This window comes from Sciurus vulgaris (assembly GCF_902686455.1).
Source record: "Sciurus vulgaris genome assembly, chromosome: 6".
NCBI lineage: Eukaryota > Metazoa > Chordata > Mammalia > Rodentia > Sciuridae > Sciurus > Sciurus vulgaris.
The window spans coordinates 38541292-38565622 of record NC_136466.1 but is presented as its reverse complement, the minus strand read 5'-3'; the positions used below and the strand labels follow the sequence as shown (position 1 = coordinate 38565622).

At 35.4% G+C, this 24331-nt stretch overlaps 1 protein-coding gene across 1 annotated transcript in view; it reads left to right on the top strand.

Annotated features, from left to right (window-relative positions):
• UIMC1 (ubiquitin interaction motif containing 1) overlaps window positions 1–24331 on the top strand; it is a 158153-nt gene that overhangs the window by 114582 nt on the left and 19240 nt on the right. The window contains 2 exon segments of the mRNA XM_079144654.1: window positions 4928–5004; window positions 9819–9972. Of these exon segments, the coding sequence (XP_079000780.1) occupies window positions 4928–5004; window positions 9819–9972 (231 nt within the window).

The window sequence follows — 24331 nt, the reverse complement described above, 5'->3', positions numbered from 1 at the left end:
AGAGTTTCGAGGACAATGTTGGATAGAAGTGGTAAAAGGAGGCATCCCTGCCTTGTTCCAGTTTTTAAGGGGAATGCTTTCAGTGTTTCACCATTTAGAATAATATTAGCCATGGGCTTAGCATAGATGGCCTTTACAATGTTAAGGAATGTTCCCACTATCCCTATTTTTTCTAGTGTTTTGAGCATGAAGGGGTGCTGTATTTTATCAAATGCTTTTTCTGCATCTATTGAAATAATCATGTGATTCTTGACTTTAAGTCTATTGATATGATGAATTACATTTATCAATTTCCTGATGTTGAACCAACCTTGTATCCCTGGGATGAAACCCACTTGATCATGGTGCACTATCTTTTTAATATGTTTTTGTATGCGATTTGCTAAAATTTTGAGTCAGTAGGTTTTTATGGTTTGGTTATGTGTTCTCAAAGTTGGATTGTCCTCTTGTCTGCTTCATTAAGCAGATTTTTCTCTCAGCCTTTTACTCATTTTGTTAAGGCCATTCATTGGATTCTTTTTTTTTTTTTTTTTTTTTTTTGCATAGTGAGTCCAGAAATTGAATTTTGCATACAGTTCTGTGATCCACTTCTTTTTAATCTGAGCAGGATACCCTGGTTAAGTGCGTTACTTTGATTTTTGTTAATTGTGGAGATGAAAAGATATGTATCTTGTTTAGGCATAAGAGGTACTCTTTCAAAGTTGCACATGGACATATTTAGATATATAAAGTAATTTTAAATGAACTGAAATACCCACTGTCTAATGGAACTCTTGAGTTTAATCACTGTATGGTATGAAGAATTTTATTGTGATAAAAACTACTTCTATTTCAGTACCAGGGATTGAACCTAGGAGCACTTAACCACTGAGGCACATCCCCAGCCCTTTTATTTTTTTATTTTGAGACAGGGTTTTGCTAAGTTGCTCAGGGCCTTGCTAAGTTGCTGAGACTGGCCTTGAACTTAAAATTCTCCTACCTCAGCCTTCTGAGCCGCTGGGATTACAGGCGTGTGCTACTATGCCAGGCTAAACCACTACTTTCTAAGAATTTTTTTTCTTTTTAAAAAGTTATATCAATAACTTCATTCATGTGAGATTGAGGAATTTGTTTGTAATGTTTAAATTCTTTGGACAGCAAGTGGTGTACAAATGTTTCTATAAGTCATATCTGGGTTTCCTTCAGGTCTCATATAGTCTGTCAGAATAAAAGATATTCAGTCTTCTTGTTTGTTTGTTTATTTTTCTTTCACTTTTTTTCCCCAAAGAGACTTAAATTTTGTTAACATGTAGTCTATTAAAGCTCTGGAAATACTTTAAAATATTTGGCAACCTATCATAAAGGTTTTACTTATTTTAAAAAATACATTTATGTTGATTTTTATTGAAAGTGGTTCCTTAATTCATTTGAAAGTATTTGGATTATTGCCTAATAATACTCACCAGGAGACTTTATTGCAAAGTGTTCAGCTTTTAGCAGGAACATTCAAGAAAGCTATGTGCTGTTTTTGTGAAAAGAAAGCTTTACCTCCTCTCTGTTTGGGACTCTTGACTCATGTCATCTTTCTGTGAAGTCACCCAGTCTACCTGTTTAGGATGATGGCATATAATGTCATCATGGGATATTGCAAGAAGAACCTGTGAATATAATGATCTTGAAATTCCTAGTTAGTGAAAGAAGGAAAAACAAGCCCTTGATGACTGACGTTAAATAACTTTTATGATTGTGACTTGCTGTCATTAGCCTGCAAATGAAGTCCAACTGTTTGCTGATATAAACTACTTCTAAATGAGATTGCAAAAGGTTTTCAAAATACTAATATTCCCTTTGCTAAGGGAATACTTCTCCAGGAAATCAAACACCTGAGTTTCTTTTTGGACATAGAATTTTTAAGCTCTGCATCTAAATTGTATGAAAAAATTGTTCTAAATGGGTTGAGGCACAAATTTAATGTAGTAGTTTGTTACCTGTTTCCTTTTGTTTGTTACCTTTTTGCTCATATTTCTGGCAGTTTTGAGGGATCTGATATTCAAAATTACCTTATCTTTCTAGTGTTATTTACTTTGTTTCAAAAGGCAAGATTATAGACATTTTATGCCCATGTTGCACATACTGGTAGCGTTATTTCTGAGGAGCTTATACCCTCTTGAGTTGTCTTTGTAATTGGACATTCACATCTATTTCATCTATTCACAGAAAGCTTAATTGAAGACTTTTTATTACTGCAGTAGTCCAAGTAATGAGCAGCTCTTATTTTTGAACAGAATAAATGTCTTTCATGATACTCTCTCTCAGGGAAACTTAAAGAAGATTTGGAAGTTTATGCACTGTAAGCCTTTTTTTATCAAGGGGATAAAAATCTGTGCGTATCTGATTTAAAAAAATTGTGATGTAGTAAAATACATTTATTATTATGTATTTAAATATTCTTTTAAAAATATTTTAAAATTGTCAGTGGACCTTTATTTATTTATATGTGGTGCTGAGCATCGAACCCGGTGCCTTACACATGCTAGGCAAGTGCTTTACTATTGAACCACCAACCCAGCTCTTAAACCTTCTTTAATGATTCAGAAAATACTTTAGAATCTTGCCTAACATTGACTATTTATTTTATTTGTGAAGCACAGAAGTACCAGTTAGAAGTATGGTAGGTACAGTATCAAACAACAAAGAACTTAACAGGATTTTTCTTCTGAGATAAATTCTTTGTCTTTGTTTGGTCTGCAATAATAAAATACCATAGACTGTGGCTTATAAACAACAAATTTATTTCTCACAGTTCTGGAGAATAGGGAGTTCAAGAATAAGGTGTCTGCAGATTCAGTGTCTGATGAGAGCCTGCTTTCTGGTTTATAGATGTCATCTTTTCACTGTGTTCACACATGGCAGAAAGAGGATGAAAGAGTTCTCTGAAATACCTCTTTTAAAAATTTTTTATTTTAAATGATGTTTAATTATTATTAATCATAAATTATTATAATGATTTTTTTTATCTTTCTCCTATTTATTTTTCTTTGCAAAACAAATCACAGTGAAATAAAAGTTCTCTTTTTCTATTTTAGTGCAGAGTTTAACACTTGGGTTTGTAGTAGTTTTTGTTTCTGTTTTTTGTTTTTTGTTTTTCTATTTTTTTCATTTTTTACAGACTGCATTTTGATTCATTGTATACAAATGGAGTACATCATTTCATTTCTATGGTTGTGCACGATGTAGATTCATACCATTTGTGTAAACATACATGTACATAGGGTAATGATATCTGTCTTATTCCACCATTTTTCATGAAATGAAACTTCCTCTTATAAGGGCACTAATCCCATTCTTGAGGTCTCTACCCTTATGACCTACTTTCCTCCCAACACACTTCCTATATCGTCACATTGGGGTTTAGGATCTCAACATACAGTTTGGGAGGGATACAGAATTCACTTTCTGATATTTCTTTTCCAGATCTGTTGTTATTTGAAGTATAATTACTGTGCTTTTGTTATATTAAGTGACAGGTGTCTGGAGCAGAGGTTAGCAGACTTTAAAACATTTTTTTTCCCTTTATCTCCTACTTTCCACTTTCCCTCTTCCCTCTCACCCCAAACTTTTAAATAAAAGACTAGTAAATATTTTAGGCTCTTTGGGACATTAGGTCTATTGAAACTACTCATCACTGTTGTTTCAGTGCAAAAGCAGCCATAGGTAATACATAGGTGAATGAGTGTGGCTGTGTTTCAATAGAATCTTATTTATAGAAGCAGACACCTGGCTGGGTTTGGCCCATTGAGCTAAGTGTAATTTGCCAGCCTCTTAAGCCAGACTATAAAGGACTCCCATCTTACATCTCTATACTAGTTGTAGCTAGTACAGTGTCTGAGACTTATTCAGTTAATATTTGTTGAATTAATTTTGAATTTATAGATGTTACTTAAAGAATGTATTGAAGAAAGGCATATCTTTGTCCAGAATGCATTTCTGGTCCCAATTTTTATTTTTTTCTAATTATCTCTTTAACTTCGGCATTAACATTGGCATATTTTTGTTTTCTGTAAAAAGTAATATATTTTAAAACTAGAACTACAATGTTAATAAGCTAAATGTATCAACTGGTGAATGGATAAACAAATTATAAAATATTCATATAATGGAGTACCAGTGAAAAGGAGTGAACCACTAGCATATGAGACAACATTTTAGATACTTTCTATTATGTAAAAGAAGCTGGACATAAGACTGTGATTTCATTTATATGACATTTTAGAAAAGGCAAAACATAAAGTAGATTCTTATAATTACCTGTAAGAGGGAGACAGGAGAACTGTATGGGGTACTGGGAAATGTTTTTTATTTTTTATTTTTATTTATTTATTTGGTACTAGGGATTGATCCCAGGGGCACTTAACCACTGAGCCATATCCCCAGTTCTTTTTTATATTTTTTATTTAGAGGCAGGGTCTTGCTGAGTTGCTTAGGGCCTCTCTAAGTTGCGGAGGCTGACTTTGAACTCATGATCCTCCTGCCTCAGGCTTCTAAGCTGCTGGGATTACAGGCATGTGCCACCGCACCTGGCTGTTTTTTATTTTTATTGTGGTGGTAGTTATGTGGTGTAAATGATACCATGTATAAATGGAATGTATTTGTCAAAACTCACCAAATTAGCTGGGGATATAGCACAGTGGGTAGAGTGCTTGCTTTGCAAGCACAAGGCCCTGGGTTCAATCCCCAGCACCTCAAAAAAAAAACCTCACCAAATTATATACTGAAAAAAATTGGTGAATTCTGTTATATGTAAATTATGCCTCAATAAAGCTTTAAGAGGAAACAGACTAGATCTGTATTGCCACTACAATAAACAAAGGGGAAAATATGTGTTTTTTTTTTAATTATTAAAACTCAAAATGAAAATTAATGGTATTTTAATTTTTTTAAATTACAGAGACACAGCTAAGTTCCCCTGAAACTCTTGATCTTGAAAGAGAAGACTCTCCTGGTAGCAGAGAGACCCTGGATGAAGTAAGAATAATAATAGGAGATAAGGAGATGAATATTCTTTAGTTTTTCTTAGTTGTTTACTCCTGCTGGTTGTCTTCTCTCTAATGCAATATTGACTTTGGCTGAAAAGATTTAGGTGGCATAGGATTTTAGCTTTGGGGACATTTATCTCAGGGAGAAATTTTTATAATTAAGATCAGTTTAGCATTGTTCCTAAAAAGAACAATTGTTACTATTTCTTGTACTTGTATATGCATTAATTCTGTTACAGATGGGGAAAGAGAGGCTTAGGATGTTTAATTTGCACTGGTTCTTACTGCTATTAGTGGTAGAACTAGAATTTGGACGTTGGTTTGTCTTCAAAGTTTTAGGGCCTTTCCCTTTATATACTGATAAATAACAGAGATGAACAATCTTGGGAAAAATAACTATATAAAATAACTTAATTTTCAGTCCTAATTAAAAAATGTTATCAGAAACAAACCCAAGATAAAATAAGCAGATCTATTTTCATTATTACCTTTCCTTACTAATATCACATATCTTGGAATAGCCATAAAGCTGATTGGTAGAAATTCATACTTCTGATTAAGATTCTTAGTATATATTTTTCATGTTTAGTCTGACCAAGGAATTTAACTACCAGGAATTCTTTTGAAGAATTTAAATTTTTACTCTATTGCCCTGAAAAGCATCTTGAAAATTAACATCTTCTTCTCTGGAAATAAAGATTTTGGTTAAATTTGTGTTTACTATCTTGTTCTGAGCACCTCAAAAAAATCTTAGTTCTCATTTCTTTTTATACTCTAGGGGTATGTGTGTGTGTGTGTGTGTTGCTAAGGATCTAGGCAAGCACTACACCACTGAGCTGCGTCTTTAGGTTTTTTGAAAAACAATTTTTTTTTTTTTTTTTGCGGTACTGGGGATCGAACTCAGGGCCTTGTGCTTTCTAGGCAAGCACTCTACCAGCTGAGCTATCTCCCCAGCCCGAAAACAATTTTTAATTAAAAGTTAGATCCCTTCTTCAGTACTTCCCTTTCCAACTACTGCAGGTAACTGGGTAGAAATTTTGCTTTCATTAATCATGCACATTGCTGGTTTCTTGAAACCTGATCGGTTACAACTGATAGACCAGGATTCTCTGATACCAGTGGTGATGGGAAAGATGATAACACTTCCTTCATCAGAGCTACTAAGGACAGGTGTTGCTAGATAATGTTAAAATGGCCTCTGGGTCCTTTTCCTAGCAAGGACACGGCCTTCTAAATCAGAGAGGGGGAGTAGAGTATTTTTAACATAGCTACCCAAACATACAGAAAAAGCCTTTTAAAAGCCTTTAGTTAGTTCATCAAGGCAATTTCTTACCCATTCATGATTAGAAAGGATACTATTCTTTGGGTCAAAGAACATGAATCCTTTTTGGAATTTATAGTGTGCATTCTGCACTACTCCACCTCAGATAAGTAGAGTTGTATATAGCCATTCTCACATCAAATGTCCTCTTTTATTATCTCTGTTTGCTGATATCTGGACATTCCTAAGTAGCCAGCAGTTTTCATTAAAAGAAGTTAAAAATACTATAGTTTTTAAGTCATTGAATAATCACTTACTAGTTATAAGTGGCTTATTAGAAATATAGAGTTGAATATTTTCTGTGCATAAATGTAGTATCATAGGGGCTGGGGTTGTGGCTTGGTGGTAAAGTGCTTGCCTGGCATGTGTGAGGCACTGGGTTTGATTCTCAGCACCGCATAAATAAATGAAGGTATTGTGTCCATCTACAACTAAAAATATATATATATTTTTAAAAAAGATAATATAAAGGATGTGGACTCATGCCCTTGAAATCTGTGAATAGGGTCAAATGACAAATGTCATTTATTGAAAGGTGGTATATATTGTAAAGTGCTTGCACATTGGAATTAGAAGACATGGCTTTGAATGCCAGTCCTACCACTTTGTGATGTTGGACAAATTTATGTTTATTCATTTATTAGACAGGTGTTTATAGTTTTTATACTTTGTGTTATTCATTGTTTTTAAGACTCTTAGAGATGCAAAGATAAATAAAAAATGATATTCCTTCTTCACAGAGTCCTGTTAAAGGAAAAAATAGACACATAAACAGATAATTCTAATGTGGTCTGACAAATGTCGTAGTAAATTCCTAGGGTGTTAGTGGAGTGCAGAGGAGAACTGCTGTTCTGAATTTCAGCTCTTATAAAACACGGAGGCAAAAATACTTTATTGGGTTGCTCTGAAGATTAAATTAAATAAAGATTATAAAACATTTAGCAGAGATTTGGTGCAAGTAAAAGTATTTTACTGCTTTGTGAGTATTGGGGCTGTTCAGTGATACTAGCTTCCTAGTGATGGGCAGTTGGCTAGAGGGTTTGGTCATTTGTGGAGCATGTCTTTTTTTAATTGGGTTCTTTTCTTGAGGTGAGGTTCCTTTTGAAGCCAGAAGGTAAGAACCAACCCTTTAAGGGATTAAGATTCAGTGTCCGAGTACCACTTTTAAGAAATTGCTGTTTAGTATTTTAAAAGAAGTAGAAATCATTCTTCAGCCATCAAATCTCTGATTTCATAGTCCTAATAAAAGCTGTGTTGCTTGTATTTTTCCCCTTGAGATTCCTCCATAGTAGTTAATTTAAATAGGCCTTTTTAATGGTCTAGGGGAAAATATCTTGTTTTTAATATACAAAATTTTAGAAAGCTGGGTTGCCTGTGAATGTGGTTGGAAGTAGTCTTATATCCATAAGACAATAATAAAGACAACTTCCTTTCAAATATATTAATAGTTTCAGGTACATTCTCTGCATTTTATAGAGCTGGCAATGAATACAAAAGGAAGGTTGTAGTGCTTTTGTGAGTACCAGTGACATTCATGTTATGTAACATTTCTGTGCTTAGTGAATTCTAAGTAACTGCTCAGTCACCACTAACTTTCAGTAACTTAAAAATGCTTGTAAATTTTACGTTCTGTTGATTGCCCCCACTGCTCAAATAGCTTTACAAGACAACTTTTATTAGGTGTGTGAACAGAGGAACCTGGATTTGTGAGAATCTCAGTGACGAAGCTTAGAATAACAGCACCTAGAACTTCGAGACCTACTTGACTTTCTGCACTTCCAAGTAATAAATAATAAAAATCAGGTGGTCTCCCTGATATCTTCAAGTTCAGCTTCCAAAAACAAATTAGGAAGGAGGCCTTTTTTTACTTCTGCCACTACATGGTAGATTGAAAATACTGAAGGTTTTGATGTATCAGGCCTGGGTTTGAGTCTAGATTGTTCACTTATTAACTTTGTGATCAGCAGGTTACTTTCCAAGCCTCAGTTTTCCTTTATATAATACTGGAGCTAGTGATACCTGTGTCTAGTCCATTTGAATTGTGAGGGATGGATATGGAAAACACTTGGCAGACCCTGGCATAGTATAAGAACTCATCTGCTGTTAGTTCCTTTCTCATCTGTTTTCCCCATCTAGAGTCTGTCTTTTTAACAGAAGGTAAGTGTGATTGGCTTGGTATTTAGAAGGCCTGATTCCCTCTCTGCTGGATTACACTTACAAGCAGTGGATTTTAGAGATGGTCTGAATTTATAAACCAAAACCAAAAAATAAACAACAACCATAACGACCCCAGTTGATTCAGAAGTCAAATTATCTATTCATTGCAGTTTTGGTCCTGTTTTGTTTTTATACCAGAAGAGGACTTATTATTATTATTTTTTGTAGTAAGGTATAATGACAGCTCAGATGTTCCTTGGTTTTAAGTGGAAGCAGGACTGTTACACATCGATTGGATAGGACATGCTGTACTTTGAAGCAAGAGTTAGGCAGTAGTACTGCAGTGCCTATGTATACTGTTGAATTAATCACTGCAGAGTTCCTGGGTACGACCAACCTGTGTAGGTAAAATTAAACTACCTCTGAGAGACAACTGGCAACTATAGGAGAAATGATGACTATAAAACACTGAGGAGTAAAGAAAGTTTAAATGTGGCTTCAACAGAATTGATTATCTTACCAATGACTTTTTTTTAACTGTTTGGGTCTTAGTTTCTTCTTTCAGTCTAAAAAGTCAAAAATAAAACATTGGAGGTGTTATTTTTTTTTGGTATAAGCACAGACCTAGGTTCTTTGCTTAAATCCTAGTTGTACTACATTTGACTTAGAAGTCTTTGTTTTCTAATGTCTTATATCTTAAAGTTACAATGACCACAGTTTTCTTTTTTATGAGATTGAAAAAGTTTCTTGGGACTGGGTTTGTAGCTCAGTGGTAGAGTGCTTGCCTGGCACATATGAGGCACTGGGTTTGATCCTTAGCACCACATAAAAATAAATAAATAAAATAAAGGAATTGTGTCTATCTACAACTAAAAATATTTAAAAAATAAAGAAAAAGTGTCTTTAAGATGCTGTTGAAATATAAAATGTGAAACACAGGAGATAAAATAGCACACTTCTGTAATGAATACTGTGCAGTGTGGTAGAGGTCAGTGTCCTCAAGGTTTAGAGCTATATAGGCCTTGTTTTGAATTTCAACTCTGACATTTATTTGTATATGACACTGTGCAAGTTCCTTAACTGTTTGGGGCAATACTTTTATCATGTCGGTGCCTTTGTAAGATTGTGAGAATTAAATGAGTAATATATACATAGTGCTTAGTATATAACTGGCAACTTAGTATAGTTGAATAAATATTAACTATACCATTGGATTGGTATTGTCTCTTTGAAAGTAATTGGGATGGAGTCTTTTGCATTTCTTTTGGGGGAAAGATAGTTGAGAAGCTAAAGATGTTAAAATTGCTGTTTGTCACGTTCTTCAGGTTGGTAACAGGGAAGATGCTGAGAAGGAAATGCCTACTTCTACCTTCTCATCTAGTACCCAGGTATCCTGCCCATTGTGTGATCAAGGCTTCCCGCCCACAAAGATTGAGCGACATGCTATGTACTGCAATGGTCTGATGGAGCAAGAAGCAGGTAAAGACTTATCAGGACAGCCAGACTTGTACTTTTCTTTGTATGTGGTTTTGTAATCCTCTACAATGCAATGTAGCGAAAGCAGCTAGCTCTTCTTCAGAGTTAAAGTGTTATTGTTTTTTTTTTTTTTTTCTATCTAGTTAAATTTCTAGTACTTTCATGGTTTTTATTTGTTTTAGTAGTTATACTACCTTGTTACCTCAGGAGTGGGGAAGGAAAGTCTTTCCTCTTTTAGTGTTTCAGTTTACTTGCTATAGGTAGGCCAAAAACCAATACAATGCAGTAGATCCTGCAATTTCAATTCATATATTCAAATATTGAGATTCTGGTGGAACTTGGGAACCTAAGTCTAGTGTTGCCCATTTTTTATTCAAAATAAGTCTCTTCTGGCTTTTTTGTGTTTGTTTATTTTTTAAAATAGAAATTCTACCTAGAGACAGCAGCTGAAAATAACCCTAATTTATATTCATGTCCTGCATGTCTCTGCTGAGTTACCCTGGAGCTGTTGGTTAATCTCTGTAAGAGAGTAGAGTTTGGTATAGTTTGGAGGTTGGGGTTTTTTGGATTTTTTTGTTTTTTTTGGGGGGGGGAGTGTTTGTGTGTGTGTTTTGGTACTAGGGGCTAAACCTAGGGTGTTTCACCACTGAACTACATCCCCAGTCCTTTTTATTTTTTATTTTAAGATGGGGTCTTGCTAAATTGCTGAGGCTGACCTTAAACTTGTGATCCTCCGGCCTCAGCCTTAGTTGGTGGGATTATAGGTGTATGCCACCATATCTGGCCAGCGTGAGAGACTGAACAAAGAAAATCTTCTTGTTAATCACACTCACACTCCTTGAAATATCATCCTGATCCTGCCTTTTTATGATTTCCACCTTTAAATACAGTAGTGTTAGCATAGCATAGATGGTCTGTGACCCATCATATTGAATGTAACTCTTATATAATAGGAGGTGTTGCAACTTCTCTGCTTGATTCCCATAACAGGCGTGTTTAAATCTGAAATTGTATAGTTGTGAAGTATCTTATAAATTAAAATTGCCAAAAATAAATGTATATTTAATTTTTCTGTAGTATACATCTTAGTTATTAAATAAGAAAGTTCGTAAACTTATAGTTTAATGTTTGTTGATTTTTCTGATTATTAACTAGTACATGTTCCTTGTAATAATAATAATGGCTTACATTTATTGAATAATCGAAAGTGAGTATTTAGGCATTATTAACATACATAGGAGGTTAAATGAGACATTTTAAGAAAAGGGCTTAGCCTTGTCTAGCACACTGTAAGTACTTAAGAAGTATTAGCTTCTGTTATTATTCCCAGTAGTGAAATTCCTATGTCAAAGATTTTGTGGTCATTTTAAAGGGCCTTTATATAAAGCATTATAGTCTTTCAACTAGAATGAAAGTTGAGGACCTAAATCTGGCCATCAATTCCTTTTAATGAAAGAGTACTGAAGGAATGGAGTCCAGCTGCAGTTTCAATTTGACATAGCTCTTTAGTCTGTTTTTTTGTTTGTTTGTTTTTTTTAATGTGAGAGTTTCAGTGGCTGAAAGAATTCTGGGGCTGAGCCTTTGGTGACTAGAGAGGGCAGAAATTATTTTTTCTATCTTACCATGCATGCTTTACTCACTGGTATTAGTCATCTGAGTCAGTGACTTACTCAGCACTGAGTTCCAGAAATAAATGAGTTTGAGAAGCTGAATGTCCCTTTGAGCTCTAAGAGTAGATGACTTCCATCAGGTCAGAATTATTAGGTAAAGAATAATATAGGGTATCTCCTGCGGATATCTCCCACATCAAACTCTGCTGGTTTGGGCTTTAATGGGAAACTCTGGCATTCATTACTGTCAGGTGTCTATAAGCTACATGGTATTTGCATTCAGATCTTTTCCTTACTAGAGTATGGTGGGGGAGCTCACAGCCCCTAGTATATGGTGTTAAAATAATTTGGGTTTGTTTTTTAACTTTCTCAGACCATATGCAAACTTACATTACCAGAACCAGGTTGTTCTCATTGAACTTGTTAAGCTGACACCGTCAGGTGGGCAAGCACTCTACCAACTGAGCTATATCCCTAGCCTGAAAGTCCTAATGTTCTTTTTCTTTTTTCTTTTTTCTTTTTCTTTTAACAGACTGCATTTTGAGTCATTGTACACAAATGGGGAACATCATTTCGTTTTTATGGTTGTACGTGCTGTAGATTCATACCATTAGTGTAATCATATGTGTCCATAGGGTAATGATGTCTGTCTCATTCCACCATTTTTCATACCTCCCCTCTCATTTCCCTCTACATAAAGTTCCTCCATTCTTCTCACCCCTCATCCCCGACCCCATTATATATCATCATCCCTAATATTCTTGATACTATGTGTCATAAAGCTCTGATCCTAATGTCTCAGACCTCCATCTGAAGATCTCACTGGCAGCCAAACCAGGCATACTGCCTGGAACCCTGGTGGCCAGATATGGTCATTCCCCTGCATAAGAAGTAAGCAAATGATGTAAAAAGGGTTTTACATAGCTTGATCAAACTGGGGAGAAGCAGCTAGATTATTACTCTGCTGGTCCCCTAGAAGCAGTTACAATTTATAGAAAGAAAAGCTGGTGATATACATATGTAGATTTAGCTAGGCTGTGCTTATCCAGAAAACATGTCAGTTTTAGCGTTCTTGGCATCTGCCCTCATCATGAGGAAGTTTTTAATTCTCAGCAGGAGGAAGTTCAGGAGCTCTCTGCTATATCCTGAATGACAGTCACTCTTTCTTTTTCATAGGGACATTTGTTTTGAGCTATCTAGAACATTACATTCTTTTTCTCACTGTCAACTTACCTAGATCCTTTCTGCTGATTCTTATTTACCTTAAATTCATCCCAATACTCATGAAACACTTTTTTAAATGATGGTAGGCCTTATATGGTTTCCTAAGGAAGTTTAAGACAAGATTTCTGCCGTGAAGGAAATTGCAGTCTCATTGGGGAAATACGCATTTACCTAAGAAATTAATTATAAGATGATACAAAGTAAATGGTTTATACCCAAGTGAATGTCCCTGAAAGTAAGTATAATCAGAGTATAGTGAATTGGAATGATGTCCCAGAGACATCATTTAGTCTAGACTGTGAAAACTGGGTAGGTTTAAATAAACCTTAAGAGGGCAGGGGCCCTTTATCTTCCTGTAAGTTTAGATAAGAAGCAAAGAAAATGGCCACTGATCAATAATTCTAGTAGTGCTAACTTGTTAACTGAACTTACCCTTTCTGGTGACATTTTAGGTCCTATGAGAGAGTTTGAGGAGGGAATTCTCACTAGAACCATCTACTTACTCATTTACTTTCTTGGATACGGAGTTTGGGGGTATAGATAGGCTGGAGGCTGAGAGATCATTAGCCCCATGTCTAGGGGTGAAATAAGAGAGGACTTTCTACCCAGAATTAAGTTCCCCTCCTTCCTGTTTTTTTCTGGAGCTGATCCTAGACATGCTTGGTTTGGCTATGTAAGAGAAATAGTAATTAGAGTCATTTACATGAAGTGTCTACCATTTATGCCTAGTTACCATGTAGCACAATAACAATTATGCATATCATTAAATATGTGTCTGATTAACTTTGCTGTAAGTTTTATTTGATCATAATACTATATACTCTGGTTAAGTTGGTTTGTCTGCTCTGTTTGCTCAATGATATGGCTATATATTCAGCACTACGAAAAAAATAGAGGGACTGTTGTTTAAAGGCATCATTTGAGGGGTGAGATTTGCTAAATTGATCTACACTGAAACAAAGGCAGATTATCTTTGCTTTCACTTTCTGGAAAATGTATTTAAGATTATTTTTACTTAATCGTTTAGGAAAAATAAAGCTCTCTACTTACTCATTCACTAAATATGTACTAATACCTAATGTATATCAGATACAGTGAACAGAATATTTCAAGTTCGTATTTCTGTGGAGCTTATAATCTAGTAGTGGGAGCAAGTAATGGAAAAATAAAATATGTAATATGTCACACAGTGATAAGTATTTTAGAGAAAAAAGTAACAGCAGAAGAGTGGGGTACAGAGTACTAAGGTCAGTAAGTTGCAATTTAAAATTGGTGATCAAGGAAGGTCCTATTGAGAAGGTGGCATTTGAGTAGACACCTAAAGGAAGTGAAGGAATTTTGAGGCAGGGAGGAGAAAGTGTAACAGGCAGAGAGACCAGTAAATTTAAAGATCTGGGGTATGAACAGGCTTGAGTATGGCTGGAGTTGAGTAAATGAGAAAATGAGCCTGAGAGAGTATTGAGGAAGGGACAAGTGGACAGACCAGGTACTCTTTGGCCTTAAGAAGGACTTTGGCTTTTTCTCTGGACAAGGGAGTAACTATTAGAGAGATTTGAGCAAAGTAGTACTATTAAGCAAAGAAACATTTTGCTTCATAGACAATAGATTATTGGAATAGGGGACAAGTGTGGAAGGCAGGAGAACAGAGTCAACATTCTCATTTTTGGCAATATGACAGTGGAAGAAATGTGGGCTTTGGGACTAGACAGATCTGGACTTAAATTTTAACTGTGATATTTACTAGTTGAATAATACTTTGATAGGTTATCTTACCTCTTTTTGGACCAGGTTCCATGTTAATAAAATTAGCCCGACAGTATTGGGATTGTCATAAGAAGCTGAGTCACTTTATAAAGTATTTAGCTCTGTGCTTAAATATTCAATAAATATTTGCTATTATTATTGACTATTTTTTTCCTATTTAGTTTTTCTGAGGTCTGTGTTTTTATGTGCTAATACATAAAGGATAAGCTATCATTTGGATAGAACTAAGGGGAAGATAAAAGGTAAGGCCTAAAAGTCAAAGTGATAAGAATAAGTTAGTGAGAAATAGATCGTAGGAGAATTTGGGAAGCTGAAGACATTGTTTACATTTAGGACCTAGAAAGAGGTCCAGATGTGGCTTATGGTTAGGATACTGCTTGGGGTAGGTTTTCTCTTCAGGAATATCTCCAGAAAAATAATGATGAATGGGTGGATAGATTGGAGGAGGTAGAGATCTTTGTTTTAGATATTCCTAGGAGGTAACAAAAAAGGACTAAGGTCTAGAATAGGCTTTTCTTGGGTAGCTCAGCAAAAATCTGTTAAGACATTTCTCAAATTAGACGAAGTTGGACCTTTTCTGTTTTATATACCTGTATTTGCCTACTTGAATATAATTTGAATACTGTTCATCTCATTTGTATTGTTGTGGCTTTTGTGGTACCCAGAACAATTAGATTAAGTATATTGTTATTGGTACCTAGCTACTGAGGTTTTGACAGTTCTGAAATAGCATAGGTTTAATATACATAACATGGATTTTGGAGACAAACTGACCTGTGGGGAGATATGCAAACAGAGGCTCTGATCACATGTTTCAATGTGATCAGTGATCAGAGTGGTTCAGTTGGGTAAATAAGACATGCCCAAGAATAACTGTAATATAAGTCAAAACTATTAAGGGGTATACAAGTAAAGTCCTGTGGTATTTCAGAGGAAATGTGATTAGAGATTGAGAGAGAAGGGCATTATTGTAAGAGAACAGTAGGCAAAAATCACATAAATAGAAAAATGTGAAGGGTGTATAGGAAAGACCAAGCAATTCGGTGTGGTAGTAATATGGGAAAGGAAATAGTAGGCAATTGGAGAATGACAAATATAATTTGAGTTATGTGGGTCAACATAGGGCAGTTTTTTAAAATCCTAAAATTATTCATGTGTTTACACCCACTGTTGTGTTTAAGACCCTCTTGGATGCAAGTGTCAGAAATATAATTTAGCTTGCATAATAATTGGGAAATCTGGTTAGGGTTTATTCAGACAGCTGGATTTAGGAGCTTAGACCTTTTGGTTTCACTTGTCTCTGTTCAACAGAAAGGTGTTTTTTTTTTTTTTTTTTTTTTTTTTTTTTTTTTTTTAAGTGGGGCAAGGAAAATAGCTGCCAGCAGCCATAGACTTTTAACTTTTTAGCTTTTATTTTTTTAGTAGTAGATGGACACAGTACCTTTATTTTATTTATTTTTATGTGGTGCTAAGGATTGAGCCCAGTGCCTCACATATGCTAGGCAGATATTCTACCACTGAGCTACAATCTGAGCCTGACTTTTAACTTTTAATGGAAAGAAGGAAATCTTTCTCCTAAGACGATAGATCAGTTGAGAGGAAGACTCTAATAGCCCTTACTTGATTTAAATGTCCACTCCCTGGTCTGGTCACTATAACAAAGTTGATGGGTGTGTATCATTTATAAGTCAGAACAAGTAAAGGAGAATCCTATTAATGCTATCAGAAATGCTATTAGTATCTACAGAAAAATTTTGTTGGTAGTCACAATAACAAAACACTATTAACAATGGGTTTAACACATAGGATTTCTTTTTCTTTTTTAATATTTCTTTTTAGATGTTGACAGACTTTTATTTTTCATTCAGTTTATGTGGTGCCAAGAATTGAACCCAGTGCCTCATACATACTAGGCAAGTGCTGTACCACTGAGTCACAACCCCAGCCCAGATTTTTTTTCTTTTCTTTTTTTTAAATATTTTGTTTTAGTTGTAGGTGGACACAATATCTGTATTTTTAAAAATTTTTATGTGGTGCTGAGGATTGAACCCAGGGCCTCATGCATGCTAGGTGAGCGTTCTACCACTGAACCACAACCCCAGCCTCTGGATTACTTTTTCTTAAAAAATACATTTGGAGTGAGACAGTGGCTTACTTGTATAATTGAAGACTTAGGCTTTTACCCATTGGTTTCACAATCCTAAGCTTGGGACTTCTTGATTCATGGTTTCAGGATGACTGTTGCATCTCTAGACCTTACATCTGTGTTCCAGGAAGGAAGGGGAGGAGAAAGGGTAAAAGAGTATGACTGCTGATTCTGACTACTTGGATCTAATACTCATTCCCTCATTCCTGCAGTCCTATGGAATAGGGACTATTCTAAATTATGGTTCAATTAAGCCAGCTCTAAATTTAGGGTATCCTTTATGTGTGTTTATATGTCTTTTGCCTATACAATTATTCTCTTTGAAGTCACTAATTACTTTTTACAGTGATTCAACTTAAAAAGTTTTCATGTCTTGCTCTATGAAGTATTGTATGAGATGCTAAGAGTGAGGAGTGGAACTGAAGAGGTGGTAAGGGATTTGATTCAGAGCTTAATGGGATCTGAAGCTTGTACTCAGGAGATTAATAGTCCAGTGAGGAAAAAAGATTTGGGCATCATGACTAAGTACAGTACAACTCAGTTGAAATGCTAAAATAGAGGCACTAGCCACTCACAGAGGAAGAAGAATGGTTTAATTCCATTTAGTAGGATAAGGAAGAATTTCTTAAATTATTCCTCTCATATTGGACATAGGTTTTTTAAAACAATATCTGTCTATCTGATATCTATCTATCCGTCCATCCATTTTTGTGGCACCAGTATACTTTACTACTGAGTTCATCTCCATCCCCTTTTTATTTTTATTTTTTAAATTTTTAAACAAGGTCTTGTTAAGTTACTGGGGGGTCTCACTAAGTTGCTGAGCCTGGTCTCAAATTTGAGATCCCCTTGGCTTAGCCTTCTAGGTCTCGGGAATTACAGACATGTGCCACCATACTTGGCTTTATTATTTTTTTAATCAAAAGTAAACATCTAAAACAGCAGTGTTCTCTGAAGTTTACCCCTGCATTTATTGGGATCTGAATATTGTTCTTATCAGCTTATATAAATTCTTTATATAAATTATTTGCTTTTTGCCTCAAAGGTGGTTTTCAGGTTTTTTTCCCACTCACTCATCAGTTCTCACCAAGTTACCAGATTAATGCAACCTGGGGCAGCAGTCCCCTTCTTGTGTGAAGACTGTCAAAGCTTTTGTTCCTGAAGCAGAAATAATACTGATCCTGCAGAAAGATCTAGTCCCTGTGAATAGAGGTGGCAATGATAGAGGGAAAAGAGTATTGGAATCATGCAGAATTAAGGGGGTGAAGTGGGCAGCAAGTAGAAGGAATAAAAAATTCATTGCCATTGATGATGAGAAGAGGAAACTAAGGAAGTAGTCTGCTTTAGGGGTCAATAGGAACTAGATTTCCACAGTGATATATTTAAAGGAATTGGGATGTATTTCCAGAGCAACTGGGAATTTTGAAACATACTTCCCCCCTGCATATAAAAAGCAAAATAAAATCTACTAGTGAAGCCATCATACTTATTTTGAAGTATTTCCTTTGTGGAATGAGGTGGGAGGGTTGATGGAGCAAGCACTTTCCTCCCTAATATTGGGATTCTGTTACATACATACTGGTTAAGTAGTCCTATTTTAAAACACCAGAATATTAAATGCTTCATTTTGAGCACTAACATGATGCCACAAATGGAACATGGAAAATTCCACACCTGGCCTTCTATGTCCTCTGACAGATCATAATCCAATTGCAGGCCCACTAAAAATATTATATAAAATTACTTAAGGCTGTGTGTATAAGATGTGTATGAAACTTAAATGAATTTCATGTTCAGACTTGAGTCCTTCCCTCAAGACAACTCATTATGTATATGCAAATACTTCAAAGTCTGAAAAAATTCTGGACTCTAAAACACTTTGGATCCCAAGCATTTTGAAAAAGGTATATTCACCTTGTGTGTGTGTGAGTGTGTGTGTGCAAATTGTTTTTACATTTGCCCCCACCCCCAGTATTATTAAATATTCATCTAACATCTCATGCTGTTAGAAATTTATTAGATTTACAAGGTTGTTTTTAACTTCAACAAATTGTCTAAAACATACTTAATTCTTTGTCTTCATTGGGGAAATATTTTTTGACAGAGAAAACCACAATGATAGGAGCAACTTATTAACAAAATAGGAAGGCATTTAAGAAAAAGATGTTTTTAGATCAAAATCTGGGCATTGTATTATATCCACCATAAAGTAAATTCCTCTTTAGCAGGTTTTACTCCAAACCTATTCGGTGTTTTCTAAAGAGGCCATCCTCTTATTTGCATACACATGCTATTGTCATAGAAATATATTATAACTCTTAGATACAGGATGACCTCTTAGACCAGTACCTTCGATCCAGACCTATATTACATTGCATGTAATGCTCTTTTCTTGGATTGATAATGCAGAAGTGAGTCCCTGTTCCTCATCATGGTCTCAGTTGTCTTCTAACAACTTTCTGAGGAATATTTCTTCTTCTTAGCTGCACTGGTGCATTAATAAAGTTTGATGTGGCATGTGAAATGGTAGCCTGACTGCAGTCCATGTTTGCTCAAGTTCTCAGTGTCTTTACTCTTCCCATCTTGTTCCTTTTAACATTGACCTCCTTTGCTTCAGTTATCCCTCCTCATTGTGCCTTAATGTTGAAGAGCCAGGCCTCAGGATTTCTTTTAGCAGTTTTTTTCTGCCGGATGTGCTTATTCCTTCCTTGAAAAATAAAATAGCTCTTTTTAACACCTGAGTTAATACCCAAAGCATTATGTGTTAAAGGAATATTAACAGTTGAAAACCATTTTAGAGAAATTCTCTCACTTCAGAATCTAGTCACATTTTTTAATTCAGGCAGCTAGAGCATTTTAAGAAAGAGAAAAGTTCAAGGAATTAATATTAGTTCAGTGATCTTTATAGAATTAATCTGAGAGCCACAGAAAGGACTGTCATTCCCTCAGAGAATAAGTATTATTTCCTTTTTACCATTGGTGAAAATAGTACCAGATTTAGGCTGGGGTCAGTAGAGGCAGGAGCCAAGCCTAAGTTGCCAGAGCTAATGTTCTTCATTATCATTCATTACTCTGCCTAGCAGGTGTTGTAGAGGTGGGACACATGGGAAAGTTGATGAGACCATGGAAGCCTTCCTCAGTTTCAGGAATGCAGAGTACTAGAATATTTCACCTCTGAGTAAAACATGAAATCTGATCTCATCAGAATTGACCTTGTTGGTGTTCAGTTACCTGGAAGAAAACTTTAGATGGATTTAGGCTCTTTCTTGTTGAACAGAGTCCATATGACATGTCACCTCTTTTTAAGAGCATATGTGCAAAATCAGAAGATTCAGTGAACAGTTACTTTTTGTGGTGGCTGTGAAGATTGAGTGTGCAGGCAGATTTGTTACTGAGGATTTTCTGAGGGTCTAATAAAAAGGAAATAGTATTATCTTAATTTAGGCTCTAATAACAATATGGGATTTGATTTGACTTGATTATCATTAATGATTCTTTAGAAAGAAGCCTCTTGGAGGTTTTTCTAGGTAGTTATATCTTTGTCACTTGACTTTCATACTAGTTTTTAAAAAGACAGTAACCAGTATAACTGATTATTATCTTGTAAAATGACTCTGTGTGTGTGTGGGTGTGTGTGTGTGTGTGTGTGTGTGTGTGTGTGTATTACTTTTCATTACAGAACATTTCAAACATAAAAGTTGTTAGGATAGTAATACCTTGAACCCAGTCTTTAACTCATGGCTATTGGTGTTTCATCTAAAGGATACTCAATCCATAACTGCCCCTCTCCAGATTATTTCAAATCACATCCCAAATATCATTTTATTCTTTTATTCACACATTCATTCATACTGGGGAGGCCAAACCCAGAGTGCTTAACCACTGAGCCACATTCCCAACACTTTTTATTTTTTATTTTGAGACAAGTTCTTGCTAAGTTACATAGGTCATCACTAAGTTTCTGAGACTGGCCTTGAACTTGTGATCCTCCTCAGCCTTCCAAGTTGCTGGGGTTATAGGCATATACCACTGTACCCTCATTTCATTAATTTGTATCCCTAAAATATAAGATAGATCTCTTTTAAAAAATAACCATAATCCTATTGTTATGCCTAAAAAAGTAGTGATAGTTCCTTATTATCACCAAATATCTGTTCTTTTCAAATCTCCCTGAGTCTCAATTCTTTTTTATAGTTGGTTCGTTGAAATTAGGATCCAAGAGCGGTTCACACGTTGCAAAGATTTTGATGCTCTCACCATTTATAGAAGAATCAAACCCCCAAAAGTTCTTTTTAAAGACTGAACCATCATGATTTGTACACATAAGCTTAATATTATTATTAGCAGTAACTGTGTTGTCATTTGTATTTCCTCTTCGGCATCTAACAGTACTGTGCAGCTAAGTCTTCAAAAACTACTCTTAAAGCAAAGGCTTTTCTTAAATGGACAGATAGTAAATACTTTAGGCTTTGCAGACCATACAGTCTTGTCACAGCTATTCAGGCCCCATCACAACTATTCAACTCTCCCCTCAGCAACCATAGATAATTTGTAAATGAGTATGGTGGTTATGTTTCAATAAAAGTTTACCCTGTGAAAACAGGGCCAGCCCATAGTTTGCTCATTCCTATTTTACAGCACTGATTTTTCAAAATGTGTTCTATAGATTACTAGACTTTTGTGAAGGTATGGGAAAGAGAAAGTTGTCAGGATGAGAACTAATAACACTCTACTGTTACTGCCCACCTTACATAGAGCTCTGCTTTTATGTGTTTTATATATTGGTTATTGGGTTTCATATGAGATTTTATTTGAAAACAGGATTCTTCATTTTTTAAAAAAGTTGAAGTTCATAGGTTTGTGAGACATTTCTGGTCTTTATAATATTAGTGCCTACTACTATTATCACTACTTTGTGCCATGCACTCAGTACTCCTACTCTTCTTATCTCTCCTGATCTTGGCAGCAACCTTTTAAGTTAAATTCTGTCATCCTCCTAGGGAAAAATAGGTAAGTTGCTCAAAAATCACCAAGCTAGTAATTGGTAGAGTGGGAACTGGGACTCAGAACTGTTTATTTCAGAGACTATACTTTTTTCTTCTTTTTAATTTGAAATGTTTCAAATTTCAGAAGTACAAGAAACAAAAATAGCCTACTTGCTGTATCCTGTTTCTCTTCTGTCTCTAACATACATACATATCTATAGCTATATATCTAAATATATAGAAATGTATAATTCACAGATATACTTTTTCCCGACCATTTGAGAGTTAGTTGTTGACATCATGGTGTTTACCTCTAAATACTTTAATTAGCATGTTTCTCTTAAGAAACATGATCTTAAGAAGATCATTCTTCCACAAAATCATAACCATTTTTATACTCAAGGAATTTAACATTAATGCAAATAGTGTTATCTAATATACACCCCATGTTCACATTTTCTTGATTGTCCAATAAAACCTTTACCTTCTCCCTGCCTCCCTCCCTCCCTCCCTCCCTCCCTCCCTCCCTCCCTCCCTCCCTCCCCCCCCACTCCCCCCTCTCTCTTTTGGTACCAGGAATTGAACCCAGAGGCACTTGACCACTGAACCACATCCTTAGCCCTTTTTATATTTTATTTAGAGACAGAGTCTCCCTGAGTTGCTTAGGGCATTATTAAGTTTCTGAGGCTAGCTTTGAACTCCTGATCCTCCTGCATCAGCCTCCCAACCATTGGGATTACAGATGTGTGCCACCGCACCCAATTTACCTTTTCTCTTAGTCATGTATCCATTGAAGGATCATACATTGCACTTAGTTATCATATCTCTTTAGTCATCTTTAGTCTAAGGGTTCCCCATACTTTTTCCCAATATTTTATTATGAAAAATTTTGAATGCACAACAATGTTGTATACCAACTTATTTTAGGTTCTACCATTAATATTTTGTTATATTTTATCACATGTATGACTATTCATTTTTCTAGCCATTCTTTAATCTGAGTGGGTTTTTTTTTTTTGATACTTTTCAAAGTAAATTACAAATGTGTTTATTTCCCCTAAAATACTTAAGCATGCAAATCATGAACAAAATATGTGTGAAAGCTAAAAATTAAATACATGTTTGCTGAGCTTTGACAAATGCACACACTTATCAGAATAATAGAATATTAGCATTATGCTAGAAAGTTCCCTCAGACCCATTCCTAGACATTTGCCACCTCTCCCCAACAAAGGTAATCACTGGTTCTGTTTCTACAGAATTACTATTTTTATCAGTTCTAGAATTTAATATAGACAGAATCAAACAGTATTCATTCTTTTGAAATTAAATTTATTTTAACTGAAACATAAAAGCAGCAAAACTGTACATATTAATAAGGTACTATGTGATTTCCGCCCCCCCTCCGTGCTAGGAATCGAACCCAGGGCCTTGTTCATATGAGGCAAGTGCTCTACAACTGAGCTACACTATAACCCCCACATGATGTTCTGATGCATGTATGTATTGTTTAGTGCGTAAATCAAATCAAACATACCTATTTCCTCCAACATTCACCATTTCTTTATAGTGAAAACATTGAACAAAAAGTAGTACTTTATCCATAGTCACCCTACTGTGCAAGAGCACACCAGAATTTCCTACTCCCGTCTAACTGATCAACCTCATCCCATCCCTGCCTCCTGTCCCCAGTCTCTGGAGATCACTCTTCTGCTCTCAACATCTATGAGATCAGTGTTTTTATATTCCACATGAGAGTGAGATCTGTACTACTTGTCTTTCTGTGCCTGGCTTATTTCACTTATGATGGTCTCCAGTTCCATCCATGGTGTCACAAAGGACATGGTTTCAGTCTTTTTTATAGCTGAATAGCTTTTCATTGTGTATATGTTCATTTTCTTTATCCATTCATCCACTGATGGATGCTTAAGTTGTTTCCATTTCTTGGCTATTGTGAGTAGTACCACAACAAACATGGGCATGCAGGTTTCTCTCTGACATACTGATTTCATTGCCTGTGGATATATACCCCAGAGTACATATACTATACATAAATAAGGATCATATAGTAGTTCTGTTTTTTATTTTGGACCTCCATGCTGTTTTTCATAATGGCTTTACTAATTTACATTCTGACCAGCAGTGAGACAAGGGTTCCCTTTTTTCCACAACCTTGCCAGCAGTTGTTATCATTTGTCTGTTTGATAATAGCCATAGCTGTTGGAGTGAGGTGATACTGCATTGTGGTTTTGTTTTGCATTTTCCTGATGATTAGTGATGTTGAGCATATTCTCATCTACTTGTTGACTGTGTGTTTTTGTTTGAGAAATGTCTATTTAGGTTTATTGCCCATTTTCGATCAAGTTGTATAACTTTTAATGTTGGGTTTTTTGAGTTCCTTATGTATTCTAAACAACCCCTTTTCATATATATAGCTTGTGAATATTTTCTCCCATTCTATAAATTGTCCTCTCACTCTGATTGTGTCCTTTGCTGTGCACAGCTTTTTAGTTTGATGTAATTCCATTTGTCTGCTTTTGTTTCCTGTGCTTTTGGGGTCTAGTTCAAAAAAACCTTGCACATTCCAGTGTCCTGAAGCATTTCCCCTAAGTTTTCTTGAAGTCTTCTCTTTG